Here is a 17566-nt window from a genome sequence, read left to right as displayed (position 1 = left end):
GTGGCTTTGTGTCTCTGTCACCTTTTTCACTCTGCATGAGTTTGCATCCCTGCTGATACTTAGAGTGAAACATAATGTGAGTGGAGTGGACCCCAGGAACTGCTGCAATGCTGTAGCTAATGGGGGTCCAACTCAACTTGAAACTGGCTAGTGTGCTGGGGCAAACGGACAGTATCTGCTAGTTATTTTTCTGGTCGTTTTGACCAGGCTAGTGTGCTGGGGCAAACGGACAGTATCTGGTAGTTATTTTTCTGGTCGTTTTGACCAGGCTAGTGTGCTGGGGCAAACGGACAGTATCTGGTAGTTGTTTGAATAAATGGGTGTGGAAAGTTGGGTGCACCTTAGACCACTGGTTCTCATCGTGGGGTCCGGGGACCACCAGGGTCCTTGAGGGTGGTCCGGAGGGTCTCAAAACAAACTGATGAATTGTTAAATTGCAGAAGAATGACTATTTTGGCCATAGTTTCACTGTTATATCTTCACTGTTATGAATTCTCGACAAAATAGTCTCGAAATATTCTCAGATTCTCAGGGCCTGAGAGAAAAAATCTCATCATGGCTCAATTAGTCACCATGAGACCAAGTTTTCTCTTACAGTAGAAGTCACAGGAGGACACGTACCAGAAGACACACAGATGATTTGAGGGGTAAACTGACCATAATCCAACCAGTGAATCAAAGGACCTGATTTAGGTTGAGATTTAGGTTGCCAGGGCATTACGGTGATGTTGCCACGTCATTGGATTACCTTGTAATAGATCTGGAGGCGTTGGCTTCTGTGCGTGTGGGGCATTTAATCCTCAAGACTAACATGCTAATTCTTCCTCTAGTCTGGTAACAGGTATACAGGGTTCCTACACATTTTTAACACACAATAAACAAAAAAAATCCATACTCTTCCAGATCTTGATTTGTTTTGAAGATTTTGTCTGGTGTTCAATACGATATACGCAGATAGACATCTTGCCCCTCCTAAATAGGTCATACCACTGTATAGATGAAGATTGCTTTTCATAGCCACAAATATCAGAATATGAGATGATTGGCAGGGTTCTTTCACTCACGTTTGTTTCCTTTCTTCTCTCTCAGGTGTGAATGGCGATGACTCCCATCCGCGCTGTTTGACCACACACACACACACACACACACACACACACACACACACACACACACACACACACACACACACACACACACAAACACAGACAAGCACAACCATGTTGATCAAGGAGTACCGCATCCCCATGCCCATGAGTGTGGACGAGTACCGTCTGGCTCAGCTCTATATGATCCAGGTGAGTGGCTTGCTTCAGACAGCTTCACGAGGGCCTGCTATCCTTTACAACAGGGCTTTTCAAAGTCTGAGACTGTGGGCCTCCCTCCAGACAAAGCTTGGAAAAAGGAGCCCCCCTCACTCAATTCCTGGATGCTTATGATTGTGTTATATTTGATCCCACATAGACACTCAGAAATTGAGGCAAGATAGCCTGATATTGCTGTTTGACATTCTTCAGACTACACCAAATATTAATAATAGATAGGCTATGTCTGTCTGAAGGCATTTATTAGTTTCTGAGTCTGGGAAAGTGGGGTAAAACAGTGAAATTCCACATTTCGGCTATTCTGTGATCTCCTTTTGATAATTAATGTAATATTTTTTTTACTTCCATTCACTGAGCCTCCCCTGAAACGGCTTGGAGCCCCCCTGGGGAGGCCCGCCTCGCACTTTGAAAACCCCTGCTTTAGAATAGATACCAGTACCAATACCAGTACCCTTAAAGTGATACAGATAACAGTAGAGTGGGGCATCTGGGTAGCGCCGAGGTAAAAGCATTCGCCCCAGACATCACGGACACCCGAGTTCAGTCACACATCGCATCCGATTGGCTGCGAGCACAACCATACAAATAGTTGTGCCTACTGCACGTTCCAAATGGATTCACGTAACACCACAACACATTGTAGAAAGGTTGGTGGAGGTATGTACTCTTATCAGAATGGTGCTGCGGCTCTACACTACAGGATTGTGGATTCTAGAGCAGGTACATAGACGTCTGTTGTTCAGATGGGCATTTACTGCGGGGGTTAATTCCCCGATCGTGTCTGCCTGGGCTGGGCTAGCAGCTAAATGCTAACTATGCTGAATGGAGAGAACCGGAGAGAAGGGGGGATTCACCCCACCCTGACCACGCCCCCAGCCAGCTACCCCAGTGCCTGCCCAGCGTTTATGACGAGACATCGGCTCAACCTATATATGACTGTAGACATAATCCTAAATTGAAAGAGGAGAAGCTACGGATCAGGTGGGCTAATGACCCCAGGTCACGTGTTAACATGTGAGGTGAGTTCAGGTGTGCGAGAAGAACATGGTCAGGGGGTCAGAAAGGTAACGTGAGGTCCACCACACCAGCTGCTGCTCCATATGCCTGTGGATTGTCTTTCATTTGTGTTTTATTAACACACACACACACACACGCACACACACACACACACACACACACACACACACACACAGGCAGGATGCACAAACGATGAATTAGTTAATTTTAGTGGATTTGTTAGTAGATGTCATAGTCCAGTCGGTCGTTACATTAGCCTCGTCTGTTGTGAGCTCTCCATAAATGAATAGATGAAATCAGCATCAGGCTGAGCAGTGTTTGCCTTTGGAGCCATAGAGCTAATCCTTGTTACTGAAGCGAGTTCATCAGTTTGATTTGTGATTGTTTGATTAAAGTATTGGTGGTTTGATATGAATGAATGAATGAATGCATTTATTTGACAAATTAAAAAAATACACCAACAGGCATACAGTACAAAATAACTCATCAAGGATATCACAATAAAGTCATTAAACGTATTTCCATTGTGGTTCCGAGGTCTTGGCAAACAGAAAAAGGGATGAATGACATTACAATTAAGCACTCGAGGTCGTGCTGTTGTTGGCTAATATCGTCACTGCTGTGATTCGGTCATAGGCACGAGGCCGCAGGCCGAGTGCCGAAGATATATGATATCTTATATGATATCATATGATATGATATGATATATGATATTGATATATGATATATCAATATGATATTGATATTGATATATGATATTGCTTTTATACAACAGTTCTATTAAACAAAGCTGATTAAAAAATGACAAAAAGCTGAGAAAATATATGATTTCTCTACTTATTCCTCCGCCAACAAAAATAGTCCCCTCAGCTTTCTGCTTTGCCAAAAATGTAGCCTAATCAGCCTAATTAACTGCAGGCTGTCTACTTTACTACGGTCTACTCTACAGCTGTGAAGCATTTTGTTGATTAGTGCAGCTGTGAAGCGGAGTGATCTACACACAGTGAAGCGCCAGTGCATTATCATGAAATAACGGCACTGGTAGGATCCCTCTTGGAGATGATTACCTTACCCAGTGTCTGGTCATAGTAAGGAGGAGGGAGGAGATGATTACCTTACCCAGTGTCTGGTCAAAGGGAGGAGGGAGGAGATGATTACCTTACCCAGTGTCTGGTCAAAGGGAGGAGGGAGGAGATGATTATCTTACCCAGTGTCTGGTCAAAGGGAGGAGGGAGGAGATGATTACCTTACCCAGTGTCTGGTCATAGGGAGGAGGGAGGAGATGATTACCTTACCCAGTGTCTGGTCATAGGGAGGAGGAGGGAGGAGATGATTATCTTACCCAGTGTCTGGTCATAGGGAGGAGGGAGGAGATGATTATCTTACCCAGTGTCTGGTCATAGTAAGGAGGAGGGAGGAGATGATTATCTTACCCAGTGTCTGGTCATAGTAAGGAGGAGGGAGGAGATGATTATCTTACCCAGTGTCTGGTCATAGTAAGGAGGAGGGAGGAGATGATTATCTTACCCAGTGTCTGGTCATAGTAAGGAGGAGGGAGGAGATGATTATCTTACCCAGTGTCTGGTCATAGTAAGGAGGAGGGAGGAGATGATTATCTTACCCAGTGTCTGGTCATAGGGAGGAGGGAGGAGATGATTACCTTACCCAGTGTCTGGTCATAGGGAGGAGGGAGGAGATGATTACCTTACCCAGTGTCTGGTCATAGGGAGGAGGGAGGAGATGATTACCTTACCCAGTGTCTGGTCATAGTAGGGAGGAGGGAGGAGATGATTATCTTACCCAGTGTCTGGTCATAGGGAGGAGGGAGGAGATGATTATCTTACCCAGTGTCTGGTCATAGGGAGGAGGGAGGAGATGATTACCTTACCCAGTGTCTGGTCATAGGGAGGAGGGAGGAGATGATTACCTTACCCAGTGTCTGGTCATAGTAGGGAGGAGGGAGGAGATGATTACCTTACCCAGTGTCTGGTCATAGGGAGGAGGGAGGAGATGATTACCTTACCCAGTGTCTGGTCATAGGGAGGAGGGAGGAGATGATTATCTTACCCAGTGTCTGGTCATAGTAGGGAGGAGGGAGGAGATGATTATCTTACCCAGTGTCTGGTCATAGGGAGGAGGGAGGAGATGATTATCTTACCCAGTGTCTGGTCATAGGGAGGAGGGAGGAGATGATTACCTTACCCAGTGTCTGGTCATAGTAGGGAGGAGGGAGGAGATGATTATCTTACCCAGTGTCTGGTCATAGTAGGGAGGAGGGAGGAGATGATTACCTTACCCAGTGTCTGGTCATAGGGAGGAGGGAGGAGATGATTATCTTACCCAGTGTCTGGTCATAGGGAGGAGGGAGGAGATGATTACCTTACCCAGTGTCTGGTCATAGGGAGGAGGGAGGAGATGATTACCTTACCCAGTGTCTGGTCATAGTAGGGAGGAGGGAGGAGATGATTACCTTACCCAGTGTCTGGTCATAGTAGGGAGGAGGGAGGAGATGATTACCTTACCCAGTGTCTGGTCATAGGGAGGAGGGAGGAGATGATTACCTTACCCAGTGTCTGGTCAAAGGGAGGAGGGAGACGCCACTATCAAGGATGATATTGGATTTTTGTGTGTGCTGATATCCAATATGCAGATATTGCCGATGTCGATATATTATGCACACATTTTTCTCCACCTAATTTCAGAGAACATCAAGTCGCTCTTGTAGTGGAATTACAGCAACACATTATTATTACACACTTATTAATTATGACACACCACACCAGACAGTGTGTTTTGGCTTTTATGGCAATTTTGGAACTCATGTCTGTGGTGTGGGGAAGATGCATAACAATGTGGTTTGAAGAGAAAGATCCTGCTGTAAATTAAGCACTGAGAATCTTTCTACAGTATACTATGCACACACACACACACACACACACACACACACACACACACACACACACACGAGCACACACACACACGAGCACACACACACACACACACACACACACACACACACACACACACACACACACACACACACGCATACACACACACGCACTGCCGGACCCCTCCTCCCGTTCTGCGTCACAGTTGAGTGCTGGCTGCCATAGCAACCGGTGACATCAGCTGCAGCATGGCAGTAGCTGCCATCAGTTGTTTGTGATGAGTGAGAGAAAGAGGGAGAGATACATTGAAAGGGAGGGACAGAGAGGGAGAGATAAAAAGAGCGAGGGAGAGAGAGAGAGAGAGAGAGAGAGAGAGATACATTGAAAGGAAGGGACAGAGAGGGAGAGATAAAAAGAGGGAGGGAGAGAGAGAGAGAGAGATACATTGAAAGGAAGGGACAGAGAGGGAGAGATAAAAAGAGGGAGGGAGAGAGAGAGAGAGAGAGAGAGAGAGATACATTGAAAGGAAGGGACAGAGAGGGAGAGATAAAAAGAGGGAGGGAGAGAGAGAGAGAGAGAGAGATACATTGAAAGGGAGGGACAGAGAGGGAGAGATAAAAAGAGGGAGGGAGAGAGAGAGAGAGAGAGAGAGTGAGAGAGAGAGAGAGAGATACATTGAAAGGAAGGGACAGAGAGGGAGAGATAAAAGGAGGGAGAGAGAGAGAGAGAGAGAGAGAGAGAGATACATTGAAAGGAAGGGACAGAGAGGGAGAGATAAAAGGAGGGAGAGAGAGAGAGAGAGAGAGAGATACATTGAAAGGAAGGGACAGAGAGGGAGAGATAAAAAGAGGGAGGGAGAGACAGAGAGAGAGAGAGAGAGAGAGAGAGAGAGAGAGAGAGAGAGATAGATATTGGCTAGTTTACAGTACATGCACACAATATTCCGGTGTTTGCCCTTACAATATTCTGGGTTTTGCCCTTATTCCGAAAAAGACAATATTCCAACTACACAGCTAATGAAAATGAACAATATTGCCGTTTACATACAGCCGTGCATATTCTGATTACTGTAATGTAAAACATCCCCATGACGTACTGTACGTCCTACTGCTACGTTCATTCATCCATTCACTCAATACCAGAGCCATGTAAATAGAAGAGTCCCGACATCTCCATTCACTCCAATGGACCAATGGACCAGTGTTTTACTCTCAAGAGTTCCAGGAAGTAAGGTCCTGGATTAAGCAGCACTGTTGAGTTGCAGCAAAATAGACAGTTTGTGTTGTACTCTGAAATGGTTTTTCCCCCCTTGAATCAAATTGTACATTATCAGCTTGATTTTAGCATGCAAAAGTAGCGCGAGACCCATTCCTGGCTGTTCATTGGCTAATGAGTCTCGCATTTTGGTCCTCCGCTGATGCCACTCTCTCTCTAGAGGACACTAACTCATACTAATCTCAATCTGTCCCCCGATGGCTGTTTACGGTGCATGAACACACCGGTACACACCATTTACAAACAAGCCATTTAGCTAAACGAGCCATCTGGCTACCTAGTTGTCTTTTTCTGTTTCTCCTCACCAGCGTCGTCTGGTATGTTTGAGGAGCTTGCCGCTGAAAAGGTCGATGTTGCGATGTTTGTGCATGTCCAAAAACCTGTTGATAGCCAGCTTTTTCATAATGGTTAAAAGTAGGTGTGTTTCTCCTTCCGAGCAGAAATGTGGGCTTTTGCATAGTCGCATATTCAGAATGTGCTGTATACATAGGAAAGAATCCTCCTAAAACCTGAATAATATCAGCATATCTCATGTGTTTTAATCGGAAAAGGCTCAATTTTGAAAAAGGCCTATTTTGGAAAATCCAACCGTAATATGCTGTTTCCATGACCCATATCAAATGTGGAATATTAGTGTGCATGTAAACATACTCATTGAAAGCGAGGGAGAGAGAGACATTGAGAGAGAGAGAGAGAGAGAGAGAGAGAGAGAGAGAGAGAGAGAGAGAGAGTTGAAAGGGAGAGAGACATTGAAAGGGAGGGAGGGAGAGGAGACGTGATTGTGCAGTGGGCATTGCCATGGCAACGTTACACTGGCAAAACTGAGCTCCTCATCCTGGATACAGTTTGGGTTTGCTGCATGTGTATGCAGCAGGGTTTTTAAATGTGTGTTTGTTATGAATGAGCAGTTACCTCTTCATTGTTTGTAATGTATAGCCTAAATGTATAAATATACCAGCTTCTACACGATAATTACAAACAAACCAACAAGACTCAACCTACAACTGATCTCTCTGTAAATTGCTCTGGGCGAGACCTGCCCTATTCTTTCTCTGAACACCTCTGCCTCTGATTGGCTTACCCTGATATTGTTACCCTAACCCCAACCAGTTGTTACTCCTCATGCCTAAACCCGACCAATCACCACTCCTCGTGCCTAAACTCAACCTCCTTGTGCCTAAACCCAACCCAATCAGAGGTAGAGTAGGGCGGGTCTTACCTAGAACATGTGGGATCCATAATAACGTATAACCAAGAAGTAGCGGTGTAACGTAACGACAGTCGGATATTGAAATAGCTCGCTGACAAGTAAGGGTGAAGGGGTGGGATTAGCAGACCGGTAACTTCCTTGTCTTTCAACCTCCTCATCGCGAGAGGCTGGGTTTGCATCCTGACGTGTGGGAAGTAACTTAGTACAAATACTTAATTACTGTACTTAAATAGGATCTTCAGGTATCTGTACTTCCCCGAGTATTTATTTTTCTGACAACTTTTTGCTTTTACTCCCTACATTTTAACACAACTATCTGTACTTTTTTATACTCCTTACATTTTCGAAACAGGCTAGTTACTTTAGTTTTAATGCACGACAAGCAAAACCCCTCCAAAATTTGGCAAAACACTTTCCAGGGTCTGGCATGAATCTGCTACCATGACCCGTGATGTGGCTTCTCTCCTGCTGAAAGAGGTGCTGTGGCTCGGGTGCGACCGTCGTCCAGCTGCTCCTGGACCACGGCGCCGACCCGGCCCTGGTGACCACAGAGCAGGCGGAGCTGGCAGGAGAGGGCGTATCCCGAGGCACTCAGGGTCTTTCTGGAGGCCAAGAGATGTCCTCGCAGTCTGGCCCATGTGTGTCGGATCCTGATCTGCCAAGCGCTGGGCAGCCATCACCTCAACCAAGTCCACTCCTTACCACTGACACAAGTGATGGAGGACTTTGTGCTCCACCAAGACTGACTTGAAAGACTGTCCGTTTATTTATTTTCATTTCCTTGATTTAGTTCTTCAGTGACTGTTTCAAACAAATCCAGGACCGGAGATTAAATACCATCAGCATACACCACATGTAGCCAATCCTACTGCTATAACTGGAGAGCTGTGTGTCCGTGTGTGCTTGTCTCATCTTCTCCAGACCAGAGTCCCCACCCTAGAACTGAGCGCACGTAGCGCGCAAAATTTCTAGTTATCTTAATATGATGTGCAGGTTCAGTTAGCTTTGCACAGAAACAGCCGGTAGAAATACTTTTTACTTTTACACTTTATTACATTTCAGTGCCTGTATTGTTTTCTTTTTACTTGAGTAAGTAAGGGATAATCAGCGACTAGGTGTGCATTGTATGATTTTAATGCACGTCGTGGACGGAAATAACCACCCGACACTGCAGGTGGAGGGTGGTTATTGGTTATTATTGGCACTGCAATGGCGAAGTGCCATTGCAGTGCCATTTGCAACTTTTGATCAGACATATTCTCGATTAGTACAGCAGCTATATTACCGTTACTAAACCATTTAAGTGGTGAGCGACAGTAGTGTGAAAATGGTAGGCAAACGCTGCTTTGTTTCATATATGTATCATCAGTGGTTTGTATATCCGCAGCCCTATCCACCTTATTTCTGAATGCCCCACTGTAAAAAATAATTATGGGTACAAGGTCTGGTTAACGTGACTTGATTGTTGCAGCTTGCCATTTCCTTTGTTACTGTATACTCTTTGGCTGCAGACCCGAATTATAAACCGGAAACCGGAGTACGTTATAAAAGTTATAAATATAGTCACGTTATAAACAACGAATCAACGCTGGGGGTCCGTATGGAAACATTGTTACTCGAAATGGTTAAAAGTTAAATCAATTTGGTCATTCGGTGGTGTTTTACTGTAAAGTAAAACGCTACCCGCTAGCCACAGTAGCCGACTACCCATAATGCCTTACGTTATCCCAGCACCCGAACGACATTTAATGCATAAAATAAAGCTGAAAACGAAAACCACATTTCTAAATAGCCGTTATTTATCGTTATTTGATCAACTGAGCACACAAGGGTAATCTAAATGGTTACTTTGACTGTCTCATTTTTTTTTCTAAACTGATAAAAGTGACATATTAACCCTTACGGCTGTAGAGCAGAATGGCTCTGCTGTAAAACCCTCATAGACGTTTTATTTTGTCAACTTAAAACCGTCTATTACACCGGAAGAAGCACCCATAGGCATCATGGCAGCTAGAAATAAGGTGAATAGGTCTCATGCAGGTGCAGAATGTACGTGCTAGTTCACTGTCGGCTGTTTTGCTGTGTGTTCAAGCGGAACTTTTTGGCCCCGACACAGTCGATGCAACAGCCTTCTTGCTGCTAGTACTTCTTTGCCGTTGCCCCAGTGTGTCCCAGGCTTTAGTTGCCTAACCTTAACCAAGCCGTTTTAGCTGCCGAAAAATAACTAAAGTTGTTTTAGTTGCCTAACCTTAACCAAGCCGTTTTAGCTGCCTAAAAATAACTAAAGTTGTTTTAGTTGCCGACACATAACTGACATTTAAACATAACGTGGTATTATCAAATTAACCGACGTGTTTCAAAATTAACCGCGTCCCACGCGAGGCGTATCACCACGCACTATTCTAGTGTGTGGATATCTACTCTAGCTGCTATTTTCTAATGTAATACACTCATACACCCGGTTTCGCTCATATTTGTCATTTTGGGAGTCATTGGATATCGACTTATTCTGTCATTTCGGTATGAGGCTCTGTGAGCTGCTTTTATCTAACAACAAAAGTAAAGGTTAAAAATGGGTATGAAATCCACCGATGTAAGTTGATGCACGAGGCCCCGGTGAGGAGTGTGTAGGCCAGGGAGCTTTGTGTGTGTGTGTGTGTGTGTGTGTGTGTGTGTGTGTGTGTGTGTGTGTGTGTGTGTGTGTGTGTGTGTGTGTGTGTGTGTGTGTGTGTGTGTGTGTGTGTGTGTGTGTGTGTGTGTGTGTGTGTGTGTGTGTGTACCCCTGGTTTTTGCTAACCTTGCGGTGTCATATAAATTATTCAGGGACAGCTCAGCCCAGTAGAAACGAGACCCTCAGCAAAGCCCGGCTATTAGAATTCCTCCGATGTCGTCCTCCAACTCCCCCAGACTATTATGTTCTTTCTTTCTTTCTTTCTTTCTTTCTTTCTTTCTTTCTTTCTTTCTTTCTTTCTTTCTTTCTTTCTTTCTTTCACTCTCTCTTCTTCTTTCATCCTGCCTTTCTTTCCTTCCACCCCTCCTCTTCTCTTTCTCGTGACTTTTGAGAGACTCTTCGAAACTTTTCTGCAACACGTCGTCCACTCATTCATTTTTTTTTATTTTTTTTTCGCCGAACGCGGCTTTTTGTCGAATCAAACCAGTTCCTCTGTGCACTCAGAGGCCCCTGAATCCTCACATGGATCTCCTTCAGACCTTCTCTTTCTATTCAGTCAGCTGAATCCTCACATGGATCTCCTTCAGACCTTCTCTTTCTATTCAGTCAGCTGAATAGAGAGCCGCAGGGATGACGTATTTTTGTAGGCAGAATGCGGAAGTCCCGAACTTCCTGGTTCTACACTGTTTCTGTCTATGGGATTTTTGAATGGGTTTTTGCCGCGATGCTTCAAATAAGGTCTCTGGGCAACGCAAGATTAATCAAACGCGAACCAGAGTTCCGTCGGATAATCTTCACACATGAGGACCACTTTCATGAGTTTTGAAGCGTAAATGCGAGCCCTAGAAGTAAAATGCTCGAGCTAAGCTAATCCAGAACTACACACTGTCGCATAGGCTTCCACGTCACGTCAGCACTCAACCTGGACTGTTGTTGATGTGTGCACTGATTACCCCGGGATGAACGGGGCTGAACCAGGTGAGGGAAAGAGAATTTCCGTGTTCGCCCTTTGAAGTGGTGACGTTATTGACGTATATATCCCCATCGACTCAAAAGTGTAGTCTCATTTAGCCGTTTGCTAGCTAGCCGTCCTTTTAACGGCAAGTAAAAGCTTCAAAACTCGTAAAAGTGGTCCTCGTGTGTGAAGATGATATTACTAAACACTGGTTCGCGTTTGATTAAGCCAGCGTTGCCCAGAGAGATTATTAGAAGCATCGCGCCAAAAACCCATTCAAAACTCTCATAGGCGAAAACTGTGAAGAACCAGGGCTGTTAGCATCGATGATTTCCGGACTCATTACTGTGGCTCTCTATCCTCACATGGATCTCCTTCAGACCTTCTCTTTCTATTCAGTCGGCTGAATCCTCACATGGATCTCCTTCAGACCTTCTCTTTCTATTCAGTCGGCTGAATCCTCACATGGATCTCCTTCAGACCTTCTCTTTCTATTCAGTCGGCTGCTCATTTTTGTTTGCATGCCGTGTCCCTCGCCGCCGCTTTATTGCACGTTCAAGGACTTCGGGAATTATTACCTTCACGCTCCGAGATGCACTTATCTGAAATAGTTGTGCATCAGCAGAAAGCAGTGGTGTTGTAATGTAACAATGTAATAATACCTGGTCAGAAACTCTGCTAACATTACCGTCTTGTGTGAAGTAATGCAACCCTAACGTTACTACCGTTATGCTTATGGTCATGGAACATTATTGTTTGACTGCAGTTAGCTGCGGTGGGGAGTCTGCCTATTATAACCATAACGTTAGCTTGATGCTATATGCGGCTAACTAATAGATTTAGCTATATTTATAGAAATCACCACCGAGCCCCACTAATAACGTTACAGTCTTGTGTGGATAATGAATGTAACAGTCGTAAATATGCCTAACGTTACTGTTATGCTTATGAAACATTGTTTGATTGTTCAGTTTGGTCAACTCCAGGCATTACACGGTACCGTACCTACAGGGGAAGCAGGGTAGTTCCTGGCTCACGGTAACGTGAATATCCTATCCATTCCCCCGCAGCCAATGTAAGCCAAAACACGGCCAAACATGCCACAATAACGTCCGATAATTCATCCAGAATCCTTCCTGGGCATCTCGAGGCTGATCTGACCGATAAATTGTCCAGGTTGCCGTTTTCATGTGATTTTTATGAGTTAACGTTACAAAGCAACCAACAGCTCTGCTGTTGCCAGGCAACTGCTTGTGCGCGTGCGAGTATGGTGCCCGCGCGTCAGCTCGTTCACACGCTGCCTGCAGTTACTCTAACGGCCACCGGCGTCAGTAACAGTGACAATAGAGGGAATGCACCGACGCCACGCCCCCTCCCGAACACGCCCCCTCAGCCGGACTGAGCAGCACTGAGTGTCAAATTTCCAAAACAAACGTGGCTTCTGCCAGGGGTAGTAGCGAAACCACGGCTAATATAAACGATTATCTGCTTAAAATAAAGGCAGTTGGACTCGAATGTGACCCTTACAGCTTGCCAAAGAACCAGTGGTCCATGGACGTAGACATGTGGCCAGGAATAGGGTTTCCTGACATTTATATGTACTTAATATCGACGCCGGGGAAATACACAAACCAAAGCATGAAAGCATACAAGAGCCTGGACGTAGCGTGGTCGTACTTCAAGGCTGGATTTGTTGGCGACATTAAAGTAACGAGGACAGCAATGGATATTCTGGTTGTATGTGGAGAGGTACATATTTATTTTATTACAACTTTTATTAAGAAAAATATAGCATACGCTGTCCCTAGCTTTGTTCAGAGTGAACACTATCACTCATGTAACGTTATATCTATGCAGTTAGAACACAGCCAGAGAATGAATGAGCCCTCATTGAAACCCTGGATAGCTGCAGAGAAGACCGGGACCGTTTCATTAGCTTTCGGCAGCCTGTAAAAAGATACCTCCGACGCCTTGTTGAATCTATTTTTACAGTCAATGGCACAACAGCACTTTACCATTTTCGTTGTTTTCTCGCGGAAGCTGAATGCTAAACACCGTGACCCGGCGGCGCCACCTGGCTTGTTTAGACGTTTTGACACTCACTGCAGCTGAGTGGGCGTACCCGCACTGACTGTCGCGTCCGTGACGTCACGTGCATTCCCTCTATTGACGGAATGGGCCTTTAAGTATTTAAATAAATCATTTTTTTTTATTTTTTATTTTATAAAATGGATACTTTTACTCCGTCCCCCTAAAGCATCTTCATGCGAGCGATACATGTAGCTGTCGTATACTGTCACAAAGGTCACTTGAGACTTGCATTTCCCTGAAACTTGTGTCATCCATTTATTAGAATTCCTCCGATGTCGTCCTCCAACTCCCCCAGACTATTATGTTCTTTCTTTCTTTCTTTCTTTCTTTCTTTCTTTCTTTCTTTCTTTCTTTCTTTCTTTCTTTCTTTCTTTCTTTCTTTCTTTCTTTCACTCTCTCTTCTTCTTTCATCCTGCCTTTCTTTCCTTCCATCCATCTTTTTGCCCTCCTAATATTGATCCAGCCTCCTGCAGCTTGCTACTGGTTTGTGGGTATTGGAAGCATCTGGGAGCTGAACGTGTCTTTCTCACTGGGAACGATTGCTTTCGTTCCGTTCCGTTCCGTTCCGCACCCGAGAACGATTGCCCCCTCTCCCCTCTCCCCCGCTGGTCAGCTTTCACATTACAACATTTCTTCCGCGCTTGTTGAACAGTTTGATGACACATCAACTATGCCTGCAGTGTATCCTCGCCCGTCTGTTGTCTATGAGGTTCGGAACGGTTGGCTTTCACACTCCCAAAGTGTTCCGTGCCCGGGCACGCCAAAGTGCTCCCCAGGCCACCTTTGCAAGTGGATCCTGTCACGGTTCCCTGTTGCGCGCCCGTGGCCGCGGAACGGAACGCAACACAACGTTCACACTAGGGATGCAGCGGTATACCGTTTGAAGGTTTGAAAACGGTTTGAAAGCGTCACGGTATCAAAACCACTAAGATTTGCCGTCCTACCTTCCCCACGGTATCAGCTGTTTCCCCAAAACAAAGTGCCCAGGTCGCTTGCAGAGTGCAGCTTACGCGGCCCCTCCCCCTGGCTGCATGCCTACCTAGACTAGAGCACAGTAGAAAGGAGCTGTCGCTGACTGTATTTACAACCGTGTGTGATAATGGCTGAAGCAGGAGAACGCAAGGACCCCCCCTGAACTTTCCCCCATCTAAAAAGACGACGTCCGCTGTATGAGAATATTCCGTCCGCACATAAAGGTCCGCAATACCGCGATACCGTGGTATTTTTGTCCAAGGTTATCATACCGTCAAAAACTCATACCGTTGCATCCCTAGTTCACACTCGTCAAATGTTCCAAAACTGGGGTAAATTTTGGGACAAGTGTGCTCGGGAACGCTACCTGGGCGCCAGTGAGAAAGCACCCTTTTAGTCTCTTTCCACTCATCCCACTTTGTCGTCTGTCATCTCTCTTCACGTGTCAGAGCGGGAATGACTTCAGCTCTCATCACTCTAATGCAGTACTGACCCCATGCTGCTAGCACCTCCTTGTGTGTGTGTGTGTGTGTGTGTGTGTGTGTGTGTGTGTGTGTGTGTCTGTCTTTCTGAGTATTGATGACAGCCAGACACCAGCATACAGACAATAGCAGACACAGCATCCTCAGTGTAGAAAGGCTTCCACCTCTATGTCATGACATGACATGTGTGTCAGAGTAATCCAGAGAGTTCTGCTCCGTACGCGGGAGGCGTACGCAGGATGGCAAAGGCATTTTTACCCTCCCCCCCCCCCCCCCCCCCAGTCCCCCAGGATGGTGAAGGCATGTCCCGCCCTACTCTGCCTCTGATTGGCTTTCCCTGATAATTTACCCTAACCTTTGTCTCCGTTCTGTTTGAGTAGCGCTCCAGCAGATACTCGCTCTTTGGCGTCCTCAAGATGCGTGTCGTTCCCAGAGATCTTTGATGCAGAGAGGATGCAGAGGGGATGCAGAGGGGAGGGGAGGTAATTTAATGCCCTCTGCCTCCTCTCCTAAATTACATTACCCGCTAGATTACAGCGATTTTCCAGCTGTTTGCCTCCTCCGACCTTCATTACTGATACCACCTCGCTAAAGTCTTTGGGCGTTCCCGTAGAGCTCATAATGATCATGACATAGTGCTTCTCCTCGTCCCCGAGTGCTTCACATAGGAGAAGAATGAATCAGTGCATCGTTCATCTGTTTGATAGACCACAATGACTGTGGACCTGTCATCGCACTGACGCATTCGTCAGATCAATTGAGATACAGGGGTGAAGCTTAGCATGCATACAGAGAAACGGACAAAATGCTATGCGGTATTAAAGCATTTTTATTGTAGACATCATTGATTTCATGAAGAGATGTCATTCGGGACCGGCTGTATAAAAAGAGACTGACAGGCCGAACAAACCAGACGCCAATCCTACGCTGAAGCAACGCAGCGCAGAGGCAGTTTCATTTCGGCGTCCTTGTGTTAACAACAGGGGAGACTGATCACACCAGCCGCAGCGCTTTGCCTCGCCACGCCACGCCGGAGCGACGCTGCACGCGCGCTGCAGCGACAGTTTCGGGCGCCTGGTCTATTTTTCGCGCATGCAGCGCGCAGTACGCCAGCAGGCCAGGCATGAAGTCAATGCAAGTTGTGAGCGGGGGCAGGGCAGCGCGGGGCAAAACAGAGCGAGGCGTGGAGCAGAACAGAGTGCTTCTGGTGTGAATGGCGAAGGCTCCTGCTTCTGAGATGCTTTATGTGTGAACCAAGCGTTATGAAGTAACCTTTTAGTCAGACTTAATATTGGCATGTAAAAACACCTGTTCCCTCCTCAGTGTGTGTGTGTCTGTGTGGTAGATGTGCGCACAAATCAACAGGCAGCAAATAGGCTTGAAGAAAAGCTAAGCGAACTGATAGTCTCAATATTTTCTTTTATTCAATTTGTCTCACTCCCTTTCATTCAAAATGATGACCTGTCTGATCAATAGTTTGATCAACCCAGTTTGGGGTCAATTCATTCTCAAACTAATCCTGAATCTAAACTGAATATAATTTTAGTTGGTTGTAGGTAGGTGGAGACAATCACTCTCCTACATCACATACGGTACTCCAGGTTGAATCTATATGTTACCACGTCCATGTGCTTTGCCATGTGCTGCGGTTTGGCACTACAGCCCAGACGGCTGCAGTCTCAATGGAGAGCCTCTTAAGGAGAAGTCGTGTGTTTATGAACTAAGAACTAATCCCTTACTCCCTCTGAGGGGCAGCAGGCTAATACAAGGCTCTGGCTTACAGGATCTGTGTGGTTCAACCATCTGCTGCCTCTAACTGGAGATGCTTTCATTTTGCCTGTATAGACTCACTGACCACAAACAAAACAAACACACAAACACTGATCCTGGTATAGCAGCCATTTCTGACTGTGATCATGTCAGGGGATTAGAGTAGATCATCATAGCAGAATAGTATTTCTTACTGCAGTAACTGTAAGTCTGTCTCACCTGACTTTACTGCCTCATACATGTATCAGTACAAAATGCATCACAGTACTGGGATCAAAGACTGCACTGGGATCAAAAGACTGTACTGGGATGATAGAGACACTGCATGATATAGGCCACGCCCATCATGGGGGAAAGCTCTCCATTCATTTCCACACACCAGTATAGTCATTTTCCTTGAATTAAACATAGCTAAGGGACAGTCCGTTATTTATGAGAGGGGGGGGGTTTGGTGCAGGGGCGACTTTGTTTTCGTTTTTTTCCTTCACCCTCCCCAGATCTATAAATATTTTTCCATGTCCCTCCCTGACTGACTGGAGATAAATGCATGACCCTCCCTCCACCATAAATAACCACACTTTATCATATTCATTCACACCAAACTTTATCATATTCACACCTTTTCTGATGATTTGGCTACGTTTGATAGCGCCCTATGATATCGGGGGAGAGAGGGGGCGGGGGGCATATAACGTTTAGTACCCAGCCCAATAATGGCCTCATCTCCTAGTTATAAAGCCGATCACCCGCTCAGTACCGCTCAGTCCCGCTCCAGTTTCAATCACAACATGTTCGAAACAGAATGCATTGGTGCATGGCTAATTGAGCCACATGTAAAATCTCCCAGCATGCATTGAGGGTAATACATTGACAAGAAATAGCAACCAAATCAGCCTAAATAGGCTAAGTGGTA

General features: G+C 45.7%; 1 protein-coding gene across 1 annotated transcript in view; it reads left to right on the top strand.

Moving 5' to 3' along the window:
* Window positions 1-1217: 1217 nt before the first annotated feature.
* Window positions 1218-17566, top strand: part of LOC310777756 (membrane-associated phosphatidylinositol transfer protein 2-like) — a gene marked incomplete at both ends in the record, with an annotated part of 76950 nt that continues 60601 nt past the window's right edge. The window contains one exon of the mRNA XM_083638118.1: window positions 1218-1295. Coding sequence (XP_083494244.1) covers window positions 1218-1295 — 78 coding nt within the window. The remainder of the gene's footprint in view (window positions 1296-17566) is intronic.

The sequence above is a fragment of the Poromitra crassiceps genome, assembly GCF_964638095.1.
Source record: "Poromitra crassiceps genome assembly, chromosome: 6".
Taxonomy (NCBI): Eukaryota; Metazoa; Chordata; class Actinopteri; order Beryciformes; family Melamphaidae; genus Poromitra; species Poromitra crassiceps.
Note: the sequence above shows the minus strand (reverse complement) of the source record. Positions and strands in the feature narration are given on the sequence as shown.